The sequence below is a fragment of the Podarcis vaucheri genome (genome assembly GCF_965113315.1).
Source record: "Podarcis vaucheri genome assembly, chromosome: 15".
NCBI lineage: Eukaryota > Metazoa > Chordata > Lepidosauria > Squamata > Lacertidae > Podarcis > Podarcis vaucheri.
In genome coordinates, this window is record NC_138753.1 from 35355173 (window position 1) to 35376520 (window position 21348).

General features: G+C 43.0%; 1 protein-coding gene and 1 long non-coding RNA gene across 3 annotated transcripts in view; one reads left to right on the forward strand and one right to left on the reverse strand.

The window, feature by feature from the left end:
- The window catches only part of TCF7L1 (transcription factor 7 like 1), a 67818-nt gene extending 58648 nt beyond the window's left edge, over positions 1–9170 (reverse strand). Inside the window, exons 1-3 of the mRNA XM_082200459.1 lie at positions 8928–9170; positions 8685–8748; positions 6266–6396 (exon numbers count right to left, since the gene is read on the reverse strand). Coding sequence (XP_082056585.1) covers positions 6266–6396; positions 8685–8748; positions 8928–9155 — 423 coding nt within the window. The 5' untranslated portion in view covers positions 9156–9170. The remainder of the gene's footprint in view (positions 1–6265; positions 6397–8684; positions 8749–8927) is intronic.
- Positions 9171–9898: 728 nt separating this feature from the next.
- On the forward strand, positions 9899–20747 carry LOC309519614. 2 transcript variants are annotated; one of them, XR_014213877.1, is made up of 2 exons: positions 9899–11061; positions 20021–20747. It is a non-coding gene; the product is annotated as an uncharacterized lncRNA (long non-coding RNA). The 2 variants fall into 2 exon arrangements; XR_014213878.1 differs by lacking the exon at positions 9899–11061 and adding an exon at positions 12867–13929.
- The last annotated feature ends 601 nt before the right edge of the window (positions 20748–21348 follow it).

The following is a 21348-nucleotide window of genomic DNA, read 5'->3' on the forward strand; positions in this document are numbered from 1 at the left end:
CTACATAGCTGGAATTTTAGTCAAGCAGTTTCCAACTACTGAGGGATAGCTCTCCAACCCCTAGCCAACATCTTCAATGTCTTTTGTCATGTGCTTCTGGTTCTAACCTATGCCAAATTATTATAAATTTTGTGAAAATGAAGGTATGTTTAACATATATTACATACTGAACAGAATTGCAGCCTTAATATTTATAACTTATACAACAGTTTTGTATGTTTTGTCCATAAGGCATATAATGCTCATATACTTGCAGAACCAGAAGTCTAAATGCTAACGGACACAATCAGAACCAATCTCGTGAAATTTCTTTAATACTAGATGCAGTGGTTCTCACACTGGTGTAGCAGGATAGGGTGGCAAGTGTGACAGGAAGATTCAAGGAAAATCAAAGAAACATTTTAAAAAATCAGTGTGGTATATTTTAGTAAACTACAGTATCAAATTTCTTTTATTTGCGGACTATGGATAAATATAATTTCAGAATGAAATGAAAATCATCAAGTGATACTGACAGCAATCCTAGTTGTGATCCAGAATCACCGTTCAAACAGAGAGCTGAAGACTCCTTTAATTTGACACCAGTAGAAGGCCCAAGCAAACCTCCCAAAAATAAAGTTTGTAGACAATATGTGACTAGCTATCTGAATCTCAGGTTCACATAGACAGGAGATGAAAACGTTCCTCAGCCTATGTGTTTGATCTGCAATGAGAAGTTTTTTCTTTTCATTTTACAATGTATTTCTTATCAATAAAAAATTCAGTGTGACATGAGCAATTTTTGTATTTTGAAAGTGGCCCAGAGAAAAATGTTTGAGAACCACTGCTTTAGAGACTGCTAGATCACAAATGTGACTGCCCAACAACTTGCTGGGTTTCATTCCCTTCAAAATCAATGCTCCTGCCTTTATTTCCTTTTCTAGATGAAACCAGCATTTTAAGTTTTGGTATGAATGTTTTCTTTATTTCTTTAATGCAGGGAATATAATGGTTGTACATGCTGGTACCAGGACATTCATGAGGCAGCAGATTCACTCATGTTAGTGACAGTAGAAGCTGCCTCTACTGTATCAACAAGGCTAACCAGACATACTCCTTTATGGCAATCAAGGCAGCCAGACCTCCTTCAATTTTCAACTAAGAAAATAAGGTAGGTAGGTAGTTTAGAGACTTTATGGTACAGCAGGAACAAAGCCTTACAGTACTGAAGAGTGGTTTCTTTGACGTTTGACTAATAAAGCAGGTACTTCTTTCCAACATGAGCTACCAAAATTGTAGAGAATTGATCTTATATTATTGGACCTGCAACTAATTTTGCATTGCAGTGTACGAAGGAGGTGCAGAACCACTATAAAACAGCAAGAATAATTAAACACACTAGGCTCCCTGTATTTAAGTGATGTAAATGACAATCCTAACCCCACTTTCCTACTAGGATAAGCCCCAGACAACTTAACATGACTCACTTCTGAATAGACATGATTTTCCCATACTGTATATTTTTAACTTCCCAGTGAGCAATCAAGTAAGACTGCCTGCATATTATCACCAATATCTCCATTAAAATATGGCACGAAACTTAATTTATCCACAAAAATGGAACATCCAGGGAAGAAAGCCTAAGGCTCTTTTTCTCCCTGTTAAGTATCCTGATATTCAAGCTTCTATCATATTTATATCCCATTGTTCTACATGGAGATGTGTCTCTCAGAAGGCTAACACATTTCCATTAAAACAATTACAATAACTATACAAATAAAATCATGTTCAACTACCAGCAAACAAAAGAACAAAAATAGCGGTAGCATCTGATGCATGAAACTGGGGAAGAAGTTCAAAGTCTGGCTGCCATGCCACCACAGAAAAGACCCAAATCACTCTGGCTACCCGCCTTATCTCTGAATGGCAGGAGCATACTAGGCAAGAGCCAAGTACAAGATATTAATATATGGGCAAGTTCTTGTGGGAGTAGGCCTGCTCCCAAGCCATTCAGCCGTTAACAATCATGTAAAAATGCAGTACAGTGCTACAAATTAACCAAGTGTTTCCCACTAATACTCATACAAAGCTGGCAAAATTACTATAGGTTTCCAGCATCTGTTCATTATTAGGGATACAAAGTTCAATTGATTAGGTGTTATAACAAATCGATCAGCTAAAAAAATCCTGGATGACTTGGGCATATTTTGAAAAGTTATAATCAATATGAGTACTGTACTTAAAATCTGTGGATACCTGCCACCATCTTAAAAGCATTCCCCCTTTTCTTACACACAGGGGCATGCTTCTGGGATTATTGCTTGCTATAACACAGGCCTACATCTTATTGAAACAAAGAAAAGTACAGTACATACATACATACATACATACAGTATACATACATGGGGGTCACATTCCAGTGATCACGCCTAAACCCCAAACTGCATGTAGTCAAAACACATTGGGTTCAGTCGCAGATGGAACTGCCAACGTCTTTTTGCTGGACACCCATCCCTTTTCTTTCTTTCTTTTCAATTTGCCTTGTATGTTCAGCTGAATGTGTACCAGTTAAATGTGTACCAGTTAAATGTGCATAAGTTGCAGGCTTAGGTACTATACCTTTTGCCCCAGAGCTACTGCTTCTACTCAGAAATGTATGCAAATAAAATTGATTAATTTGTTTATTCAACTAATATTCATGATTAAGCTACTGAGGTTTCTTTAATTGAGTGAAGCCTTATTATTTTAAAACTTTCTGGCACTACCAACATCTCAAGAAACAAAATAAAAAATAAAAAAATTCCTTCTAGTAGTACCTTAGAGACCAACTTGGCAGGGGGTTGGACTCGATGGCCCTTGTGGTCTCTTCCAACTCTATGATTCTAACTAAGTTTGTTATTGGTATGAGCTTTCGTGTGCATGCACACTTTTTCAGATACTTGTAACATCTTAACATCTTAAGATTTATGGATTAGTCTAAATCGAATTTCTTACTCTTCAGAATGAAGCAGTAAGGCTGGTGATCTTTGATGGGAGAACATATCACAGATAAGGTGTTCATTGCACAATTCAGAATAATAATAGGTTTTTGTTTAAGCACGCAGGCAGGGAATCCCCAATGGCCATAATACACAATGAGCTCCTGAGGGTTATGGCATTTGCAGAGTTTGGAACTGGAGTTGGGACATTTGGGTTTGTGCTTAGGGGGATTCAATTTGCTGTCTAACGCTTGGTCAATTTCCTTAATCACTTCTTTTAATGTCGGTGAGGACACACAATGTCAGCCCATTAACAGCTTTTAAAAGTCTTAAGTCTCCTGCTTAAATGAGAAAAGCAGTGCAAACAAGAAAAGAAAGGTTGCAGTTAAATTTGCCACTGTGTAGTAATCCTTTTGTTTGTTCCTTTCCAATCAAAATTTACAGTCAAATGTTAAGTCATTGCAAAACTTACTTCCCTACCCCTCCAAAAGTAGGGAGGGGAAAATTCAAAATATGGCAGAGATTTTCTCTTTTAACCACTCACTAAAGAAATCTTTTAGCAAAAACAGCCAAGTCATGTGGCACTTTAATAAGGATAAAATTCTTTATAATATATTCTTATAAAGTATTATAATAAATTTACTATTCTTTAAGATGCCACAAAATTATTTGTTGTTTTTGTTAAAGATATGCTTACAGAGCTGTTTTGATGGGGCTTCTTGGTTTCATTTTTTGGCCTTTTGTTAAGCAAGTTTCTACAGGACATAAATAAAACAGTAATTCCATCAAGTTCAAAAATATGCAAATTTGCTATATAAATCAACTTCAGTGGAACACTGTAGTTATAACTGTGTGAAACACAAGCTTTAAGGAAAGTAGCTTCTTTTAGAGGAAGAAAGCATTAATAATGAGTTTATGACCCATAGAATCATAGAACTGTAGAGCTGGAAGAGATTCCTGAGGGTCATCTAGTCCAACCCCCTGCAATGCAGGAATCTCAACTAGGTCATAAATGAGAGGTGACCATCCAACGTCTGATTGAAAACCTCCAAGGAAGGGAGAGTCCACTACCTCTCGTGGGAGTTTATTCTACTGCTGAACAGCTCTACATAAAGCACTACAACAATATAGCCCATTCTTTTTCTATTTCTGAAGCATTTATATTGATTCATTTTGTCTTACATGAAATATGCATGATATAAAAACTAAAACTCAAATATAAGGAATGAAAACAGCTTTTGAAATTCACAGAATCAATGACTTGCAACTTTAATTAAAATTGATAAAGGCAATCAGTGAAATATTTCACTTCAGTTCTTTCAAGGAAATATCCTACATGCTTCAAAGTTATTTATCATCAAAGTTATTACTCAAAAGTGACCAAACAGTCCTCTGGAACACTGATGGTTACTCTTTGTGTGACTATTGCTATGTTTCAAGCAGCACCTAGATTTTGGTGCTTTGATTGTTTATTTTGAATTGGTAATATTACATTGAAATTGATAAGCGTTTGGTTTCTTGTATTGATCAGATAGTTGTTCACTTGCTGCCCCTCCAGATGCTTTGGTCTACAATTCCTATCATCCTGACACTCTCACCATGATAACTGGGGTTGATGGGAGTTTAATCCAAAACATTTGGAGGATGCCTGATTGAAAAGGCTGATGTTACAGTTAATCTTAAACATAGTAAAGTCACTTCCTTTCTTGCATACAAATTCCTATTTTCCATCTATCAGAATGTACCATGATGTAGCATTACATCTGTAGTTAATTTGTTTTAAACTGTTTTTAATGCTGTATCCCGCCCTAGGACCTTCTGGTGAACAGAGTGTAATAAATATAATAATAATAATAAAAATGACTAGGATTAGCTTTAAAAAGAACTTGCAAACCAGCTCACTCTTGGTCTATCAATGATCAGCCAAGTTATATCTGCATAAAGCCTTAGAATACCCTGCTCATCATTATCTGTAGTTATAACAGTTGTTATTGATTGATATTAGGAGGACTGAAGCTTAGTTATACAAGGCACTTCTTAAACCCTTCTCCCAATAGGCAGACCTTTAAATCCTGTTGGAGAAACTTTACCTCCAATAAGCACAACTAGAGATTGTTTCACTAAGAAAGTAGCTATAATTTTTGTTAAATAAATATAAGCATGTTGAAACACCCCTTACGCTCGTGCAACCAAGTTGTCATAAACGGCAAAGCAATCAGAAATTCTTATGCCATTCAATGTTTTTATGTGATCATATAACAAGTGCAGGTACTCACTTCCAGACCCTGCCTCAGCAGATCATATTCATTAAGCATCTTTGGCCACCCACCATGAACTAGTCTAAACAAGAACCTTCATGCATCCAGTTTAGAACACCTGGATACATAGCAGGGGATTCTAGATGGCTTGTTCTAAGAAACACACATATTTTACACAGGTCTGTTGAGAATCACTGTTAGGATGCAAGAACCGAGAGTGCATCCCAAAACATAAGCAAAACTCCTCTGTTGGTGCACAATGTGTGTGATGCACAGTTCCCCAAGATGGCATGCCTAAACTAAAAACAAGGTTTCTTTGGAATGCAGTTTGAAAATGAGTGCTAAAGAATAATGTTTCTAAGTTAGCTGATTTCATGGCAGTTATTACTGGAGTGCAAATAAGAGATGCTAATTTTAACAAACTTCCTCTCTAAGCCTATCAGTACCTAAATAGACTTTAAATGTCATTCACTGATATTATTTACTTCAACAATGCCAAGGGTAACTTCTCTTAGATCTAATCCTTTCAACTGAATTCTAAATGGACACACACCCACTCCTTTCCCTCCCCAGAACTCTGATCACAAATAAATGAACTCCACAGAAGAATTGAAGAAAGATGATGAAATTCACACATTTCTTGAGCCTATCAACTCTGTGTAGCAACAGCCTACACACTCATTTAAACAGTGAAATTGGGTGGGGTAGGGAGAGAAAGGATAAAATCCATTAAAACAAAATTTATCTTCAACTCAAACAGATGAAAACTCTTCAGCACTGTAAATCATTAAGTTGAAAATGAGCAGAGAAATTATTCAGGAGATTGCCTATCTCCAAACTTCCTCACTGGAAAAGAGATATCTTTAACATTCCATGCAACAAGAGTTGCCCTCAAATGATGTTTATTATTCTGTGATATCAGCAGTAATGCAGAACTCTTCAGTGGGGCAAAGGGGCATAAAGGAACACCATCTATCACAATTCACCTTTATAGAAGAGGAAGGAAAACTTTAATCACACCAATATCTCAAACCAAAACAAAGCACTTACTGTGCGAGCACCACCTGGGGACAAGGCTCCACTGGGCAGGTAGGGGCTTCCTAGCTCTGGGATCATCAAGAAGGGATAACCTGGATAGTGAGTCCCTTTAAAGAAGCCTCCATCTTGCTGTCTTCTGATTACTAGGGAAGAAAAAGACACTTAGCTAAAGGCTGCAAACACAGTGTTTGTTTCAAAATGCAGCCCTAGGGATTAAGGAAAGTAGGGTTAACTAGAATTACAGAACAGAAAGAAATAAGATGTGAGATTTGCAAACCATCTAAGGCATCTTATGTGTATGTGCTCTATTTTGCAGTCAATATAGCACTCAGGTCTTATTTGAATTGACAGTATTTACCTGCAACTGCAACTGAATTTATGCCCATGCAACTGATGTACACTTTTGTTTTTACTTGGAGGCAAAACAAAACTCCCAAGTAAGAACAAAAGTATGCATATACTTCTGCATGTGATACTAAGCACCTACTTCATACTTGGTAACAGCTGGGTTTCTGTGGTTAGTAAACATGACCTCCAGATGACCAAGCAAGGAAGCATTACAAAAAGTAATGGGGTGGTTGTTGCTGTTTTATTTTTAGGTCATAAAATACTAATATGGAATGCAGGGTACTGAAAACCTGCTGCGTACAAAAAGGTTACTAGAAGACAATTGCAAAGCTGACTTACATTTTTAAGTCACAATGAAATCTGGAAGATATGTGTCAATGTAAATATTTTTTTTAAATCTGTACTAACAAGTAGATAAAATTACACCACTGCATTACATGTTAAATCTTTTAAGAATAACTGTTTTCTTAGATACAAACACTAATGTGGATTACAACTTCTACTGCACTCACAGGTATGCAATTAAACTAAAGTGGAAGAAGCAAAGAGAGATAACATCCCAAAAGGGTGGCTGAAAGAATATAAAGCATAACCAAAATGATTTAAGGCAACAATCAACAAGGGAGTAATTCCCACTGAATTAAATGGGACTTATTTCTGAGGAAAGATACTTACATTGGGTTTTTAATTTTGTTTAAAACACAGTCTATGTTTTCTTATTCAGAAGTAAGTACCATTGTTTTCGGTGGAATAACGCTTCCAAGAAAATATGCTTTGGATTGCAATCTTAATGTGTCTATGGGTTGTGACTATTAAAAAAGGCGGAGTAACCAAAAAGTTATTTGGTAAGTGCAAATATTGGTGTACAAATTCCTACTCCCCCAATCCAAGATCTCCAATCTTTTTCTCCCTTTCATAAAACTTGAGTTTCTGTATCTATATGGAAGTATATCCTCCTAAACCCAAAGGGGCTTACTTCTATGGAAACCTGCAATCCCATGTTTACTTGAATTCTGTAAGGCTTGCTTCTGCATAAACATGCATAAAGTTCTGCTGTACCTCACACTAACCCTAAATCTGTTTATTCAGAAGTAAAGCAACAGATTTGGCTAATCTGTTATAGAAAGCTCAAAGAATGATAGACTTACTACACACTCCTATATGTTTACTCGGAAGTAAGCCCCACTGTACATAAACGGGGCTTATTCCCAGCAAGTATTGATAGGACTGGTGTCCTCCTGTGGTATAACATACGTCGCAATAATCTTGAGAAGTACCACAATAACTTCTGTTTGTGTGTTTCCCCAAAGGCAAGGACTTCAATATGTCTAACTCCAGAGCAGCTCTGCCACTTAATGCTGGCTAACAGTGGCCCCAACATCAGCATACCAAACCCGATCAGGCCCATATAATCCCATTAATTGAAATATCCCTGGGTGCAATCTTGCACCTACTTCCTTTACGGACTCATCTCCAGCGGCTGTTATCTGTGGAATCCAAAGTAAATCCCGCTAACTGGAAATCTCTCTCCCCGTAATCAGGATCGCAGCTCCGCAGTCAGATGATAGGCGTGTTTACTCAAACGCAAAGGCCCGCCGAAAATGCCTCGTTAAATTTTATGGCAGCTCAACTTGCGAGCAAGAGAACTTCAGGACGGCGGGGGTTGGGGGGGGGGAGAGAGAGAGAGAAGCAGCGACACACATACAAAAAGCGCGTGGCCCTGATTTCCAATCTCGACTCGCGAGTCAAGGCCTCTTTCGAGTCAACACAGGATCAGGGCCAAAAGGGGGCAGCAACAAAAGCCAGCGAGGAGACGGGACGGCGCGGCCAAGGGAAGCTCCTCCTCCTCCTCCTCCTCCTCATTCCAGAAAAGTGAAGGCGAGGCGGGGGGGAAACGAGGAGTCGTCGCCGCCGCGGGTCCTCCGTCTTCTGAGGAGAGAGCGCCATCTCCCCTTCTCCTCCGACCCCCGCCGCCGCCCCACAACGCTGCCTCCCCCCCCCCTCATTTCGAGGTTGGGGAGGGGGGCGCATATATATATATATATATTATATAGAGATAGATATTTAAAGAGGGTTCCTCTACCTTCGGCTGGAGAGTCCCGCGGCTTCTGAAAACTTTCCCGGGGCTGCTGAGGCGGCCTCTCCGCCTGTGGGGGGAAAAAGGCACAAAGGGGGGGGCGGGTTGAGGCGTTTGCCCGGGACGAAGCCTTCCCCCCCCCGCTCTCCCGGTCCCCCCCCCGACTCAAAACAGCAGCCTCTCCCCCCCCCCTCCCCACATTCGCTCTCTTTTGTCGCCCCCTCCCCCCCCCCGCCATCAACTTTTTACCTCAGAATCGGAGCCGGAGGCGCTGCCGCCGCCGCCGCCGCGGTTCTCGGACTCGTGCACGAGCGACGACTTGAGCTCGTCCAAGTCGCCGTGCGCCGAGCCGCGGCCCCCGGAGCCCTTGTCCTGCTCGTCGCCTTCATCCTGGAAAGGGATGAGCTCGTCCGGGGCGCCCAGGTCGTCGCCGCCGCCTCCGCCACCTCCTCCGCCGGCCGGTTGCAGCTGAGGCATGGTGCGGCGGGGTCCCGGTGCGGCGGGGGGCCGCTCCCCGCACCCCGCCTGCCTCAGCCCGGCCTCTCGACGCAGCCCCGTCCCGCCGCCGCCGCCGCCGCCTCCTCCGCCCGAACAAAGTTTTGACACTCTCCGGAAGAGAGGAAGGCGCCGAAGAGCTCCTCTTCTCCTCCTCCTCCCTCTCTCTTTCTTTCTCTCCTTCTTTCGGAGTCGAGGGAACGGGATAGGCGGGAAAAGGAGGAGGTCGAGGGGGAGGCGGCACCCCGGAGGCGGCGTGGGGGGGGGGGGAGAGAGGAAGGAAAAGGATCCCGAGAGTTGCTCCGATGCAGCCGCTGGCGGGGTCCCCTGCCTAGCCCACCCGGGGAGGGTCGGGAATGCGAGAGCGAGGGGCCGGGAGGGAGGAGGAGGAGGAGGAGAAGGGGAAGGGAGGGAGGAGGAGCTCCCGCTGCAAATTGACACCCCCCCCCAGCCAGCGGTGGAGGAGGGGGAGGGTTACGCCCCCCCCCAAATGACGGCAAGTACACCCACCCACCCGCTTCACACGCCCCCGCGCGATCACTTTCGCCCAGGGACCCCCCAGCTCGGCTTCACTCGGGTTACCCTGACCCACTCCTACGAACGCATGTCCTCCTTCCCTCCCCTCAAAAAAAATTATTCTTTTTATGTTTTTGAACTACTATAGGGGGGGGGGGTTTCAGGGGACGTGCAAAATAAAGTGGGTTCCAAAAAAAAGGGGGGAGGGAATTGGAGCCCCTGTGTTTTTGTAAACGCCCCTCTTCCCGCAGGGGGAAAAAGCCGCCCCCTTACAAATATATATATATATGATGAAAAGGCTCTTCTCTGCTCAGTATTTAAATGAGACTTTAGTTAAAAAGGAAAAATTGTTTGCAGCCCCATCCTGGCCTTGGTTGGTTTCAGAAGTAAGGCGCAATCCTAAACACTCTTTGCTCCCGTTTAGTTTAGAGAGGTTTGCAGCACGGTCTTGACCGTGCTTACTCAGAAGTAAATGCTATGGAATTAAATGGGATTTTACTCCCTTGTCAGTAAGGGTTAAGCTTGCAGCCCTGCTTCCCAGTAAAGGGAGGGGCTTTTGTTCTGCAAGTCCCACTATGGCTTTCAGTGGGACTTACTCCGAGCTAAGTTTGCATAGGATAGGTGCTTGGCAGCCTGATCATCTACATGTTTCTACAAGACTTGAAGTCTCAATGTGAGGCTTCCTTGCCAAGTACATGTGCTTTGAATTGCAGACATAATCCCGCAATGTATCTGGCAGTACTGTACTTATACCTGAAACTCTCAAACACATTCCCCAGCATGTTACTCACTTCACAGGGGACGGTGGTAGGGACACAGTCTGCTGGCATTTGTGCATCTTGCATGTGCATTAGAATCAAGAAAATATATCCAACTTCTAGAGACTTGTGGGAGTGGGCTAGAATAATTCCGCTGCAGGGTATGTGTTGGAAACCAGATTTTTAAAAGACATTCCCCAAAGTCAAAACGAGCAGAGTTTTACAGGTGACAGATACAAGAACATGAGATTCTTCCTAGAGCATGCACACATGTTGTCTCCCTCTCCTTGCTGTCCAAACTCGCATAAAAAATAATTATTTCTTCCCTTGCTTTGATTTATCTCTTCAGCCTCTTAAAGGCTACTTGTGTCTTTGGTGCAAGCAACTGCCTCCTGCCATACCTGCACTGATTATTGAGAGGTGCCCCAACTTTAAACCTCCAGCACCTATGATTTTAATGGATTTCCTCAGCTTTCTTGCTTCCGTTAAGGTGGTTATGGGGAACCTGTGGCCCTCCAGATGTTGCTAAACTACAATTCCCATCAGCCTCAGCATGCATGGCCAATAGACACTCGCCTCTTGGTCTATTGACAGCCATGTGTATTAGCCTTATGGTAAGTCAGACCATTAATCCATCTAGCTCGGCTGTCTGCGCTGACTGCATAGGAGCCAACTCCTAGGGGCCAAGGTCCCTTCAGCCCCCCAATAAAATATTTGAGGGGCTCCCCCCAAGTTGATGGCCATTGCCATTCAAATGGTGTGTGTGTGCACCATGTCATGTGATTGATTGTACAGGGCGGGACTTACCTGGGCCCTCCCCCATATTTTATTCAATTTGGCACTCCTGACTGGCTGGTAGCAGCTCTCCAGGCTTTCAGCCAGGGTTTTTTCCTGGCCATACCTGGAGGTCCCAAAGAGTGAGACCTTCTGCACATACAAGGCACATTATGTACCACTGAACTATGGTCCTTCCCCAAAAACTGGGCCCAAAGTAAGAGAGCAAGGCTGCGGTTGCACCATACATTTATAGCACCCCTCCAATAATTCTGGAAACTAGTTTACCCCTCATAGAACGATAATTCCCAGCTACAGTTCCCAGAATTGTTTGAAGAGGTTTGAAATGTATGCAGTGCATGCAGCCCAAGTAAATGGGAAGCAGGGACAGCAGCAAGAAGTAAAGGACTCTGCCCCAAAAGAGGGCAGCTTGTGTGTGTGTGTGTGTGTGTGTGTGTGTGTGTATGCACGCATGCCACTTTTCCACATAAATGTGCCCAAACTAGCTGAAAACACATTTCTCTTTTGAGGGAGAACTATTGTTCCTTCCTCTCTATCTATCCAATTACAATAACATTCTAATTCATTTCAAAACTTGAAGTTGACAATCCAAACAGATAATTCATTTTGATGATATTGATCATAACATTTTAAATGCATTGTAAAATGAATAGTCATTAAAGCATATCAGCTGATATCAGCTAGTTAAAATAAACCATAATCAGATGTGATACACATCTCCAGTGCAATCATATATTCAGAATTATATAACTGACAGACAGTGTGTAGCAGTACTAGCAATTAAAAGGCAGTGTTAACAAATAATACGTTGGTGGAGGCATCTTGCTCAAAGCGCGCGCACACACACCCCAAAACCTGGGGCCAGCACTGCTACAGGAGTTATGGAACAGCCACCTTGCTCTCAGCAAAAAGTGCACTGGAGGCTGTGAAAATGCTATACCTTTAAAGCACACCCGAAGCGCATAAAAAAAACCCCCAAACCCTCCAATAATTCTGGGCACTGTAGTTTAAGGGTTTCTGGGAGTTATAACTGAGGGGTAAACTAAAGTTTCCGGAATTCTTTAAGGAAAAGAATGTGTGTCAAATGTGCTTTAAAGATACTGTACAATGTTGCTCTCTGTGCAGTGTAGAAGGAGGGTTTTTTTAAAATTAAGGTTTCACAGGAGCAGTAGTTAGAAAGCAAACAATGGGTCTGAAAAGGTGTACATGGACACAGCCTACCACTCCAGCCCTTGAAAACATGCAAGTCCAGCAGATATTGAAAAATCGCAGGTATTTTAAGTGTTGTAGTACTGAACTATTAAAAATGTCACAGCTTTCTTTCCAGCTTAATCATCAAAATTGAGGAATTGTGTGTTTAGGGATCTGAAGCTTTCTGAGGATTGTGCCGTTTAGAAAAGATGTGCCACCCAATCCTATGCATGATTAGTTCTCTGAAGCTTTTCCCTAAGAGTTCCCTAAGATTTATAGCCTTAGTACAGTAGAGTTATTTTATTTTTCTATTTATTTTTCTTCAAAAGCCAGACATTGAGACAAACCCCTTGGAAAAGCAGTCGTATTGAAAAACTATTAAATCTGTTAATGTACCACAACATGTAGGTGAATTCCACATGTTAGCTGCTACCCATCTGGATTTGTGCACGTGTTAGCCAAATGGTAACCTTTGGGGTCCTGCCTGGGAGGCCTGACTTCACACAAGCAAAATATTTTACCCCTGCACACAGGAAATCTAAGCCTGCGTCATAGCCATCTATGCAAGCAGCGACACAAGCACTTTTATCATGTGAATTTGGTGTCAGAATTTGGTGACGAGTTGCACGGACATTAACTACTTACACAAGCACATATTGAACAGTGATCGGGGTACAGGGCCGTCTTACCCATAGACGCTAGGGGTGCGGGGCACCCGGGCGCCGGGCTCTCAGGGGCGCCAGGCTGAGAGTCTGGGGCCCAAGAGTTAAGTTCGGGAAAGAGCCCTTCCATCGGTCGGAGCACCGCGGCGGGCTCGTCTGCTGCAGGCGGCTCTGCACTGTGAGTTCAGGGGCTACTGAGCCAGCAAGATGCTGAGGGGGTTGGCCGGCTCCGCTCTCCTGTGTGTCTGGGACTGGGCAACCTGGGGGAGGCAGCGCCGGGCGGATCTTTGCACCCCGGTGCCGCATATGCTTAAGATAGCCCTGTCAGGGTACATGCAGTGGCCTGTGAAAAGCCGCTTAGGATGTGGCCAGCTATAATACACATGGGTTCACTCCATTCCAAAACTAATTTCTGGTTAGGTGAGCTGGCTCACACAGCCTCTTGGAATTCGATTTCTCTTTATTGTCTGTGCTGTTTCACTTGCTGCTGTTTGCATTCCCATGTAGGTCCTCTGAGCCGCCTCATTTAAATGGCTCTCACTGAAGATTCAGGCCTAAAGATGAGCCTCGCTGCTATTTAGAGCTAAATTGTATGCATTTACTTCTCCAGATTACATTTTGGAGTTTTTCTAGTTTGTCACAGGTTTACTTTGGTGTGTCAACAGGTTGTTGTTACACAATAATCTCTTTTCTTCTTCTTCTTTTGCCTTTTACACACAAAGAACACTGAAGCCACAAAGATTTATTGGTTTTTTTGCCACGTGTGAAATTGCAGCACAGTGTCCAAGACAAATAGTGAAACAGTTTTCCAACTGGCAAAAGAAAGCAAACATGGTATCCCAGCTTATCATGCTCTAGGTGTAACATTTTGCTGAATAATGATGGCAGGAATTAGCTGACTATGCATTTACTGTACTTCATTTTGGCAGTGGGCTTGTTCTAGCCTTGCCTTTTCAACCCATCTCTGAAATATTTGGGGTGAGGAGTGCCCACTCAGACCCAAGGTTGTACAGGCTCTTAGGCCATGACTGTATATTTTAACTTTTACTTTCTATGGAAGAAGAATTGCTACTTAAAACATTATTTCTATAGTGTCCGATGTGTCTTTAAACCATTTCCACAACACACTGGAAGTCATGTCTGTCTTCACCTGGAGAGTAAAGTGAAAAGTACTCAACGCTTTTAGAGCCTGCTAAGAGCTGGGGAGGTATCACATCTTAACAGAGCACATGCAGTGCATGCAAATAGGTTCGATTTCTAACATATATATTTCGGTCCTAGGTGATGTGAATGTTTGCATCTCTGGAGACAATATTGGGCTAGATGGACAGATATTCATTAAAGGCATGAGGTATAAACTCAAATGAAAATAGGTTCTGGGCAGGGCACTGCGCCTAAATGTTTGGAATTATGGTCATGAAATTATGTTTAATTGCTTTATTTTTATGTTTGAAAATCTGGCTAGACAGAATAAAGTACTTTTTCAATGCAGCCGCAATAAGTGGTGGTGGGTGCAAACTTGGGTAGCTTTAAAAGAGGATAAGACAAACTAAGGAGGGGGTTGTCTATGTTCTACCTCTACTGCCAGAGGCAGAATGCCACTCAATGCTAGTTGCTGGAAATCACAAGTGGAGAGAATGCAGTTGTGCTCAGGTCCTATTTGCAAACTTTACATAGGCATCGGATCAGCCACTGTGAGAATAGGTTGCTAGACCACATGGTTGACTGATCCAGCAGGCCATAGCTGTCAACTTTCAGATTTGAAAATAAGGGATCAGCAGTCTCACCTGCCCCGGGGACAGTCTACAGGATATCTAACAATCCGGGATAGCAATGGGAAGCAGTGGGAAACGGCGCTGGAATAAGGGAATTTCCCGCAAAAAAGGCATCTTACTTTTTTGTTTGCTTATTTTTTGTGTGGTAGCTCAGTTGGTAGAGCGTGAGTTGTGGGTTTGAGCCCCATGTTGGGCAAAAGGTTTCCTGCCTTGCAGGGGGTTGGACTAAATGCCCCTTGTTGTCTCTTCCAACTCTCAGTTCTTTGATTCTATGATCTGCCCCACACTTCTCGGTATCAAAGCTCTCTACAGAGCTTGCAGTTTAGAACAATAACATGTTGAGATTTGATTTTAAAAAAATGTGATGCTTTACATTGTGAACTTTATCTGGAAAATGCTTTCTAAATCTTTTTTACAAAATTAAAAAGTGGATGCCCAAATATTCTACAAATATTTTTAATAATTAAATTTATTCATTTATTTTGTGCACTTTGAATCTAGAAACGGTTTCAAGTTCAAACATAAAACTTTTACATCAGTGGTATTTGTCCTTGACTGATAAACATGCATACACTCAAGCTGTTAGTTAGCTATAAGAGTTCAGTGACATTTACCGTATTTTTCGCTCTATAACACGCACCTGACCATAACACGCACATCGTTTTTAGAGGAGGAAAACAAGGGAAAAAATATTCTGAATGAAACAGTGGACGTATCATTTTTGTGCTTCATGCTGTGGCCACAGACATGTGATCTGATGGTGAATTTGGGGTGACCCAATGCAAAAATCCTGAGAATCCCTGTGGATCCATGCTTTGTAACCACGTTTTTGCACCATTGCAGCCCCAGGCAACAGTGGGTGCGTGATTTTTTTTGGGGAGGGGGCAGGCTGTAGCCATGGACATGCTATGTGCTCTGATGGTGAATTTTGGCTGACCCAATGCAAAGATCCTGAGGATCCATGTGGATCCATGCTTTGTAACCACGTTTTTGCACCATTGCAGCCCCAGGCAACAATGGGTGTGTGATTTTGGGGGGGGCAGGCTGTAGCCATGGACATGCTGTGTGCTCTGATGGTGAATTTGGGGTGACCCAATGCAAAGATCCTGAGGATCCATGTGGATCCATGCTTTGTAACCACATTTTAAGTGGGGAGGGAAGGAAAAACACAGAAGGCTAAGAATGCAGGAGAGGGCTATAACGTGAGGAAAGGAAGGCAAAAGTTTCCCCCCACCCACCCACACAAGCCAGCCACTGTTTAAGGATTTCATCCTTTTAAATGGAAGAAAGCATATTTGAATGCTGTGTGTCTCCAAAAACAAAAAGCATGAAGTCAAATCAGAATTTTAAGCCGAACCTGTAATCTCTCTTCCCTTCACAAACATTGTTCCCTCCGGAGCAGGGACAGGATAGAGGGACGCTCTGCTTTTCCTCTCTACTTGCCTGGAGGGGAGGGGCTTTCCCTGCTCTTTGTTCCGTTTCAGCAAACACAGCAACGAAACAGAGAGGGCGGGCAGTAAGACCCTGAGGCAGAATGCAGGAAAGCAGCAACTTCCTGTCTCACGGAGCTCCCTTCTCCCTGAAGCGCGGTTTGATTTTTGCCTTATTTTTCGGCTCCAGAGACCACACATTCGCTGCATAACACGCACAGACATTTCCCCTTCCTTTTTAGGAGAAAAAAATCTGCGTGTTATAGAGCGAAAAATACGGTACTCCTTAGTAATTTTACATGGAGCCAATTAAGATCAGACTTGTTTCACATTTGGTGGAACTTTCTTGTTTTGAAAGTATTGATCAGTAATAATCCATACTGAATACAAAATGATTATATCCAATTCTATGTCCAATCAGAGTAGACCCATTAAAGTGAATGCCCATGACTACCAGGTTCATTCATTTCAATGGGTCTATTCTAAGTAGAATTTAGTTGGATACAGTGCTCTGTATACAGAGGAGTCCTATATATGTTTGTCTATGATTGCTGCTATAGATGAGAGTTCAGGAAGTGATTTTTTAAAATATAGTTGCCGAATGATGGAAGAGCCAGAGACAAAGCTTTGGCAATGTATCTATTTTACAGCTGCAATGATTTTCTGGGCCAGGCCCTGGACATAATCACTAGCTCTTAAAAAGCAGTAGAAGAGGATGCAGCAGTTTGGGAAACAACGGCAGTGGAAAAGGCCATCAACTCATAGGAAGGAAATGGATCAGTGGAGGAATTTTGGAAAAGTTTACGATGATTTATATCAGGTGTGGGGAACCTTTGGGCCTCCTGATGTTGCCAAATACAACTCCCATGAGCCTCAGCAAGCATAGCCAATGGCCAGGGGGATGGGAGTTGTAGTTCAGCAACATTGGCCAAAGTTTTCCCACATCTGATACGTATATTGCTGTTGCTATGTATGGTACTGTACAAAATACAAGAGGGCAAGGTCCCTGTCATGAGATAATAGCAATCTATCAATCAACACGGGAGAAAAAGGAAAATGAAAAGAAATGGAAGCCGGGGTGAAGGTGTATGGTCCGGGTTAGGGAGTCTGCAGCCCTCCATCCATTGTTGGACTACAACTCCCACCATCCTTGACCATTGACTCTGCTGGTTGAGGCTGATGGGAGCTGGAGTCCAACAGTGGCTGGAGGGTCACAGCAGCACACACCCCCCCTTGCATACACTGAAGAAGAGCACAACAGCCTTAGGCTTCTTTACGGCCGGGCATGGGAACTTGGGGATTGTGCCAAAGGGTTCACAAAATAATGGTCATGCTCATTATTATTTTTTACCACACTGGAAGGGCAGTGTTGTTCTTGGGCCGTATTATGTTTTGCTGATTTGTAGGCTTAGTAGTTGATGCTGTAGCTTTTCTGCATTAATAATAAAGTACAAAGAGTCAGACTTTTGTGGGGAATGCTCTTTGCCCCCCCCCTTTTTTGCAGGACAGAAATGTATTTGCTTTTCAACACTTTTGAAATATTATTTTCATTTTTGAATATATGCTCTCATGAATGCCGCAGCTGAGATTCCTGCATAGGAGGGAGTTGGACTAGATGACCCTCGTGGGTCCCTTCCAACCCTACAATTCTATGGGTTTTTTTTTTTGCAATTATACATTTTCAGGCATCATAGGCTACATGCATTTTCAAACATGCACCACTACCCCCTGCTGGCCAAATTATCCTCTTCTGACAGGCCTTACACAAACACACATACACACGCAAACACCTGCGCGCGCGCACACACACACACACAGTTCATAATGTACAGTATACATATTTTTAATATATACCTTGCCTTTCTACTGTTTAGGTGTCCAGGGTGACTTCCAAACTTATTTGAAAATAACTGGTATCAATCTTAGTGGGGCAGGCAAGTGAACCTTCGTACTGCCCTAGAACAAAGGAACAAATTCCCTTAAGTCCATGCCAAACGCATCAGACCCACTGAGACTTTCTTCTGGTGCATAGTGCTTGTGCCACCTCAGTGTTAGTAGCAGGCGTCCTTTCTGGAAGCACCCACCCTACAGACCAGTTTTGGAGCAGGATGTCAAATCCTTAAGAAATCGCATCTGTGCATGTCTGCAGCACCGGAAATTGCTTCTGCGCATGCCCAGATGCTGAGAATCGCTCCTGTGCAGAAGCAGTTTTCGGCCTCTGGACATGCGCAGACGCGATTTCTGGTATCTGGACTCACCGAATGGGCAGCTCGGTTCGGGGGTGGCTCGTGGGCCGGTAAAACGGTCTTGGTGGGCCGCATCTGGCCGATGGGCCGCACATTGCCGACCTCTGTCCTAGTCTGACACTCCATCCATTACACTACACTGGCTACAATTGCCCTCTTCCTTCCCCAATGCTAGTGACAGCTCTATCTCTGTTCTGTTTGTGCATATTACCAGGAAGCTTGGTTTTGCTTCGTTTAACTCTTTCCATGGCTTCATTTGGATCTTCTGGTACAGTGGTACCTCGGGTTACAGACTCCGCTAACCCAGAAATAGTACCTTGGTTTAAGAACTTTGCTTCAGGATGAGAACAGAAATCATGCAGCGATGGTGTGGTGGCAGCGGGAGGCCCCATTAGCTAAAGTGGTACCTCAGGTTAAGAACAGTTTCAGGTTAAGAATGGACCTCCAGAACGAATTAAGTTCTTAACCAGAGGTACCACTGTACTCTGTTGCACCTGCTGTATTAAATGCCAGTACTGAAAAATCTCAGTTCTTGCTTAGATGCCTTCCCAGATCACAATTGCACCGCAGCAGTCTTTCCCCTACCAGTTTCTCCCGAGTTCACCCAGACGCTACTTAATCAACTTACAGATGTAAACTGGTTTAAAAACTGGATTCTCTTGGGGAATCCTGTGGATTTCATGAAGGAGGGAACCTGAGGTTCTTAGGAATTTAATGGGACATAAGTTACTTGCTGCTAAGTTGTTCTTTTGATTTCAATGGAACCTAAAGAAAGAAAGAAAAAAAGAAAGAAAGAAGATTCACAGGAACTGTATTTTGTTAAGAGTGCTAGAAGCTGTGGCTTTGGGAGTGGTAAACTACAGTTCCCAGGATTATTAGGAGGGTACTTTAAATGTATGATGTGTACACAGTCTATATCTCTGGATTTGGCCCTAAGATTATCTCAGCTTGAAGCGCAGCACAATTTTTAATCGGGAAAGGCTAGCCACACTCATTTTTTGCAACAAAGCAAGTAATCCTTGTACGTTGGCCTGTAGTTTTTGAAGCTTAAAAATAGGAAGTTCAAGGAGAAGTGAATTTGAATCGGCTTCAACACCCTGGAGTAACCTTCCACCCCATTGTAACCATTTTGGTCACTGACCTTAGGTTTGAAATAACTATTTTCCCTGCCCTCCCTTCCTCAATCATTCTTCTTTTCCCCTTCTTCTTCTCTTTGTGCTTAACACTGTTTCCATAATGGACAGGTTCTGCAAATAGTGCCCCCTTCCTCTGCAGATGCAAATATACGGTAAGTTTTGAGCTATGGGGGGGATAACACATGTAGCACTGACTGCGTCTTTGACTTGATAAGCACTCTGGGGAGGGGGAATCAATTTCTGTTCCTAAGGTTATTTTGTGGTGGGTGGGTATGAGAGAGGCGCTCTCATAGAGCAACTGAGCGACAGCTTGAAACCGCACTATTCCTTGATCTCAGGGAAAAGAACAAGACAGGAGTCCCAAATCCCAGCTGTGCAGAGCAAGGATCAGAGCACTAATAATATGACTGTAATGATACATGAGGGAGTCTTTTCCTGGTCTCATAGAGTTCAGCATTCCTTCAGAGAAAGCAGCTTTTGAATCCCAAGCATCATGTACACCTCTGGCTGGCTGTAGCGGCTGCTTTGTTACATGGACTGATTTCTTATTTGGGGTGCGTGGGTGAGTATGGTGGGGGAGAGACGTGTTTTAGGCACTGTTTATCTGCAGCCCTCCCATATCCCGAGGCTAGAGTCAGGTAGAAAAAGCATTTGGTGTTGGGGCGACTGTCAAGAGCGAATCTTGATTGACAAATTGGAGCCCCAACGGAGCTCATTAAACCCAACCTCAGTTCTCTCCTGGGAAGCCTGAATACTAGACCCCTGTTTTTCTGCTATTAGAATATTTTGACTCCTCCGTTGATCAATTGAATGTGCCTTTTCTTTTTTTCCTCCAGTATTAATTCAGTTTGGAGTCACAGATGATTTTCCTGCTAATGAAGAAACACTGCATGCGGTCATCAGGAAAGGTGAGGCCGCCTTTGCTAGAGGACCTCAGGCAGAATACAGCGTGATTATTCATGAAGACCTCTGTGCCTGCAAATACCCTTCTTGCCTTCTCTCCAGTGGGCCTCTTTCACCCCATCTCTTGTCAATTGCATTTTATTTTTTAACATGAACAAAAACTTAGAGAAATAAATGAAGAAATGAAGAACAATGCAATCCGGTTTCATTTCAAAATAATTTCGGGTAACAGTCATTCTTGCTGCTAGCAGCAAGCGTAGCAGGAGGTTGGACTGGTTGACCCTATGATTCTGTGAAATGGGCTACCACCAGACGGCATTTAGTTCACACAAGAAAGCAAAGGCAACTGTGTTGGCCTACACAAATGATTCTAAAATCCACAGGAGGACAATACCTTTATTAGTCTAATCAAGATGTGAGATCAAGAGCCAGGAAGAAGAAGCACATAGTTAATGCAGTGTATAGTTGAACTTTGGAACTCACTGCCACATGAGGCAGTGATGCCCACGAATTTAGATGGGTTTAGAGGATTAGGCAAGTTCATGGAGGAGAAGGTTCTCAATGGCTACTAGCCACAGCTGGAGAAATCCCAGTTTCTGGAAACCATAGAGTGGGAGGGAAGAGTGCGCTTGTGCCTGGGTTCCTGTTTGCGGGTTTCCCACAGGCATCTCTTTGACCACCAAGAGGATGGGATCCTGCACTAGGTGGGCCATTGGCCTGACCCATCGGGCTCTTATGTTCTTGTGTTTTCATACAGCAAAGG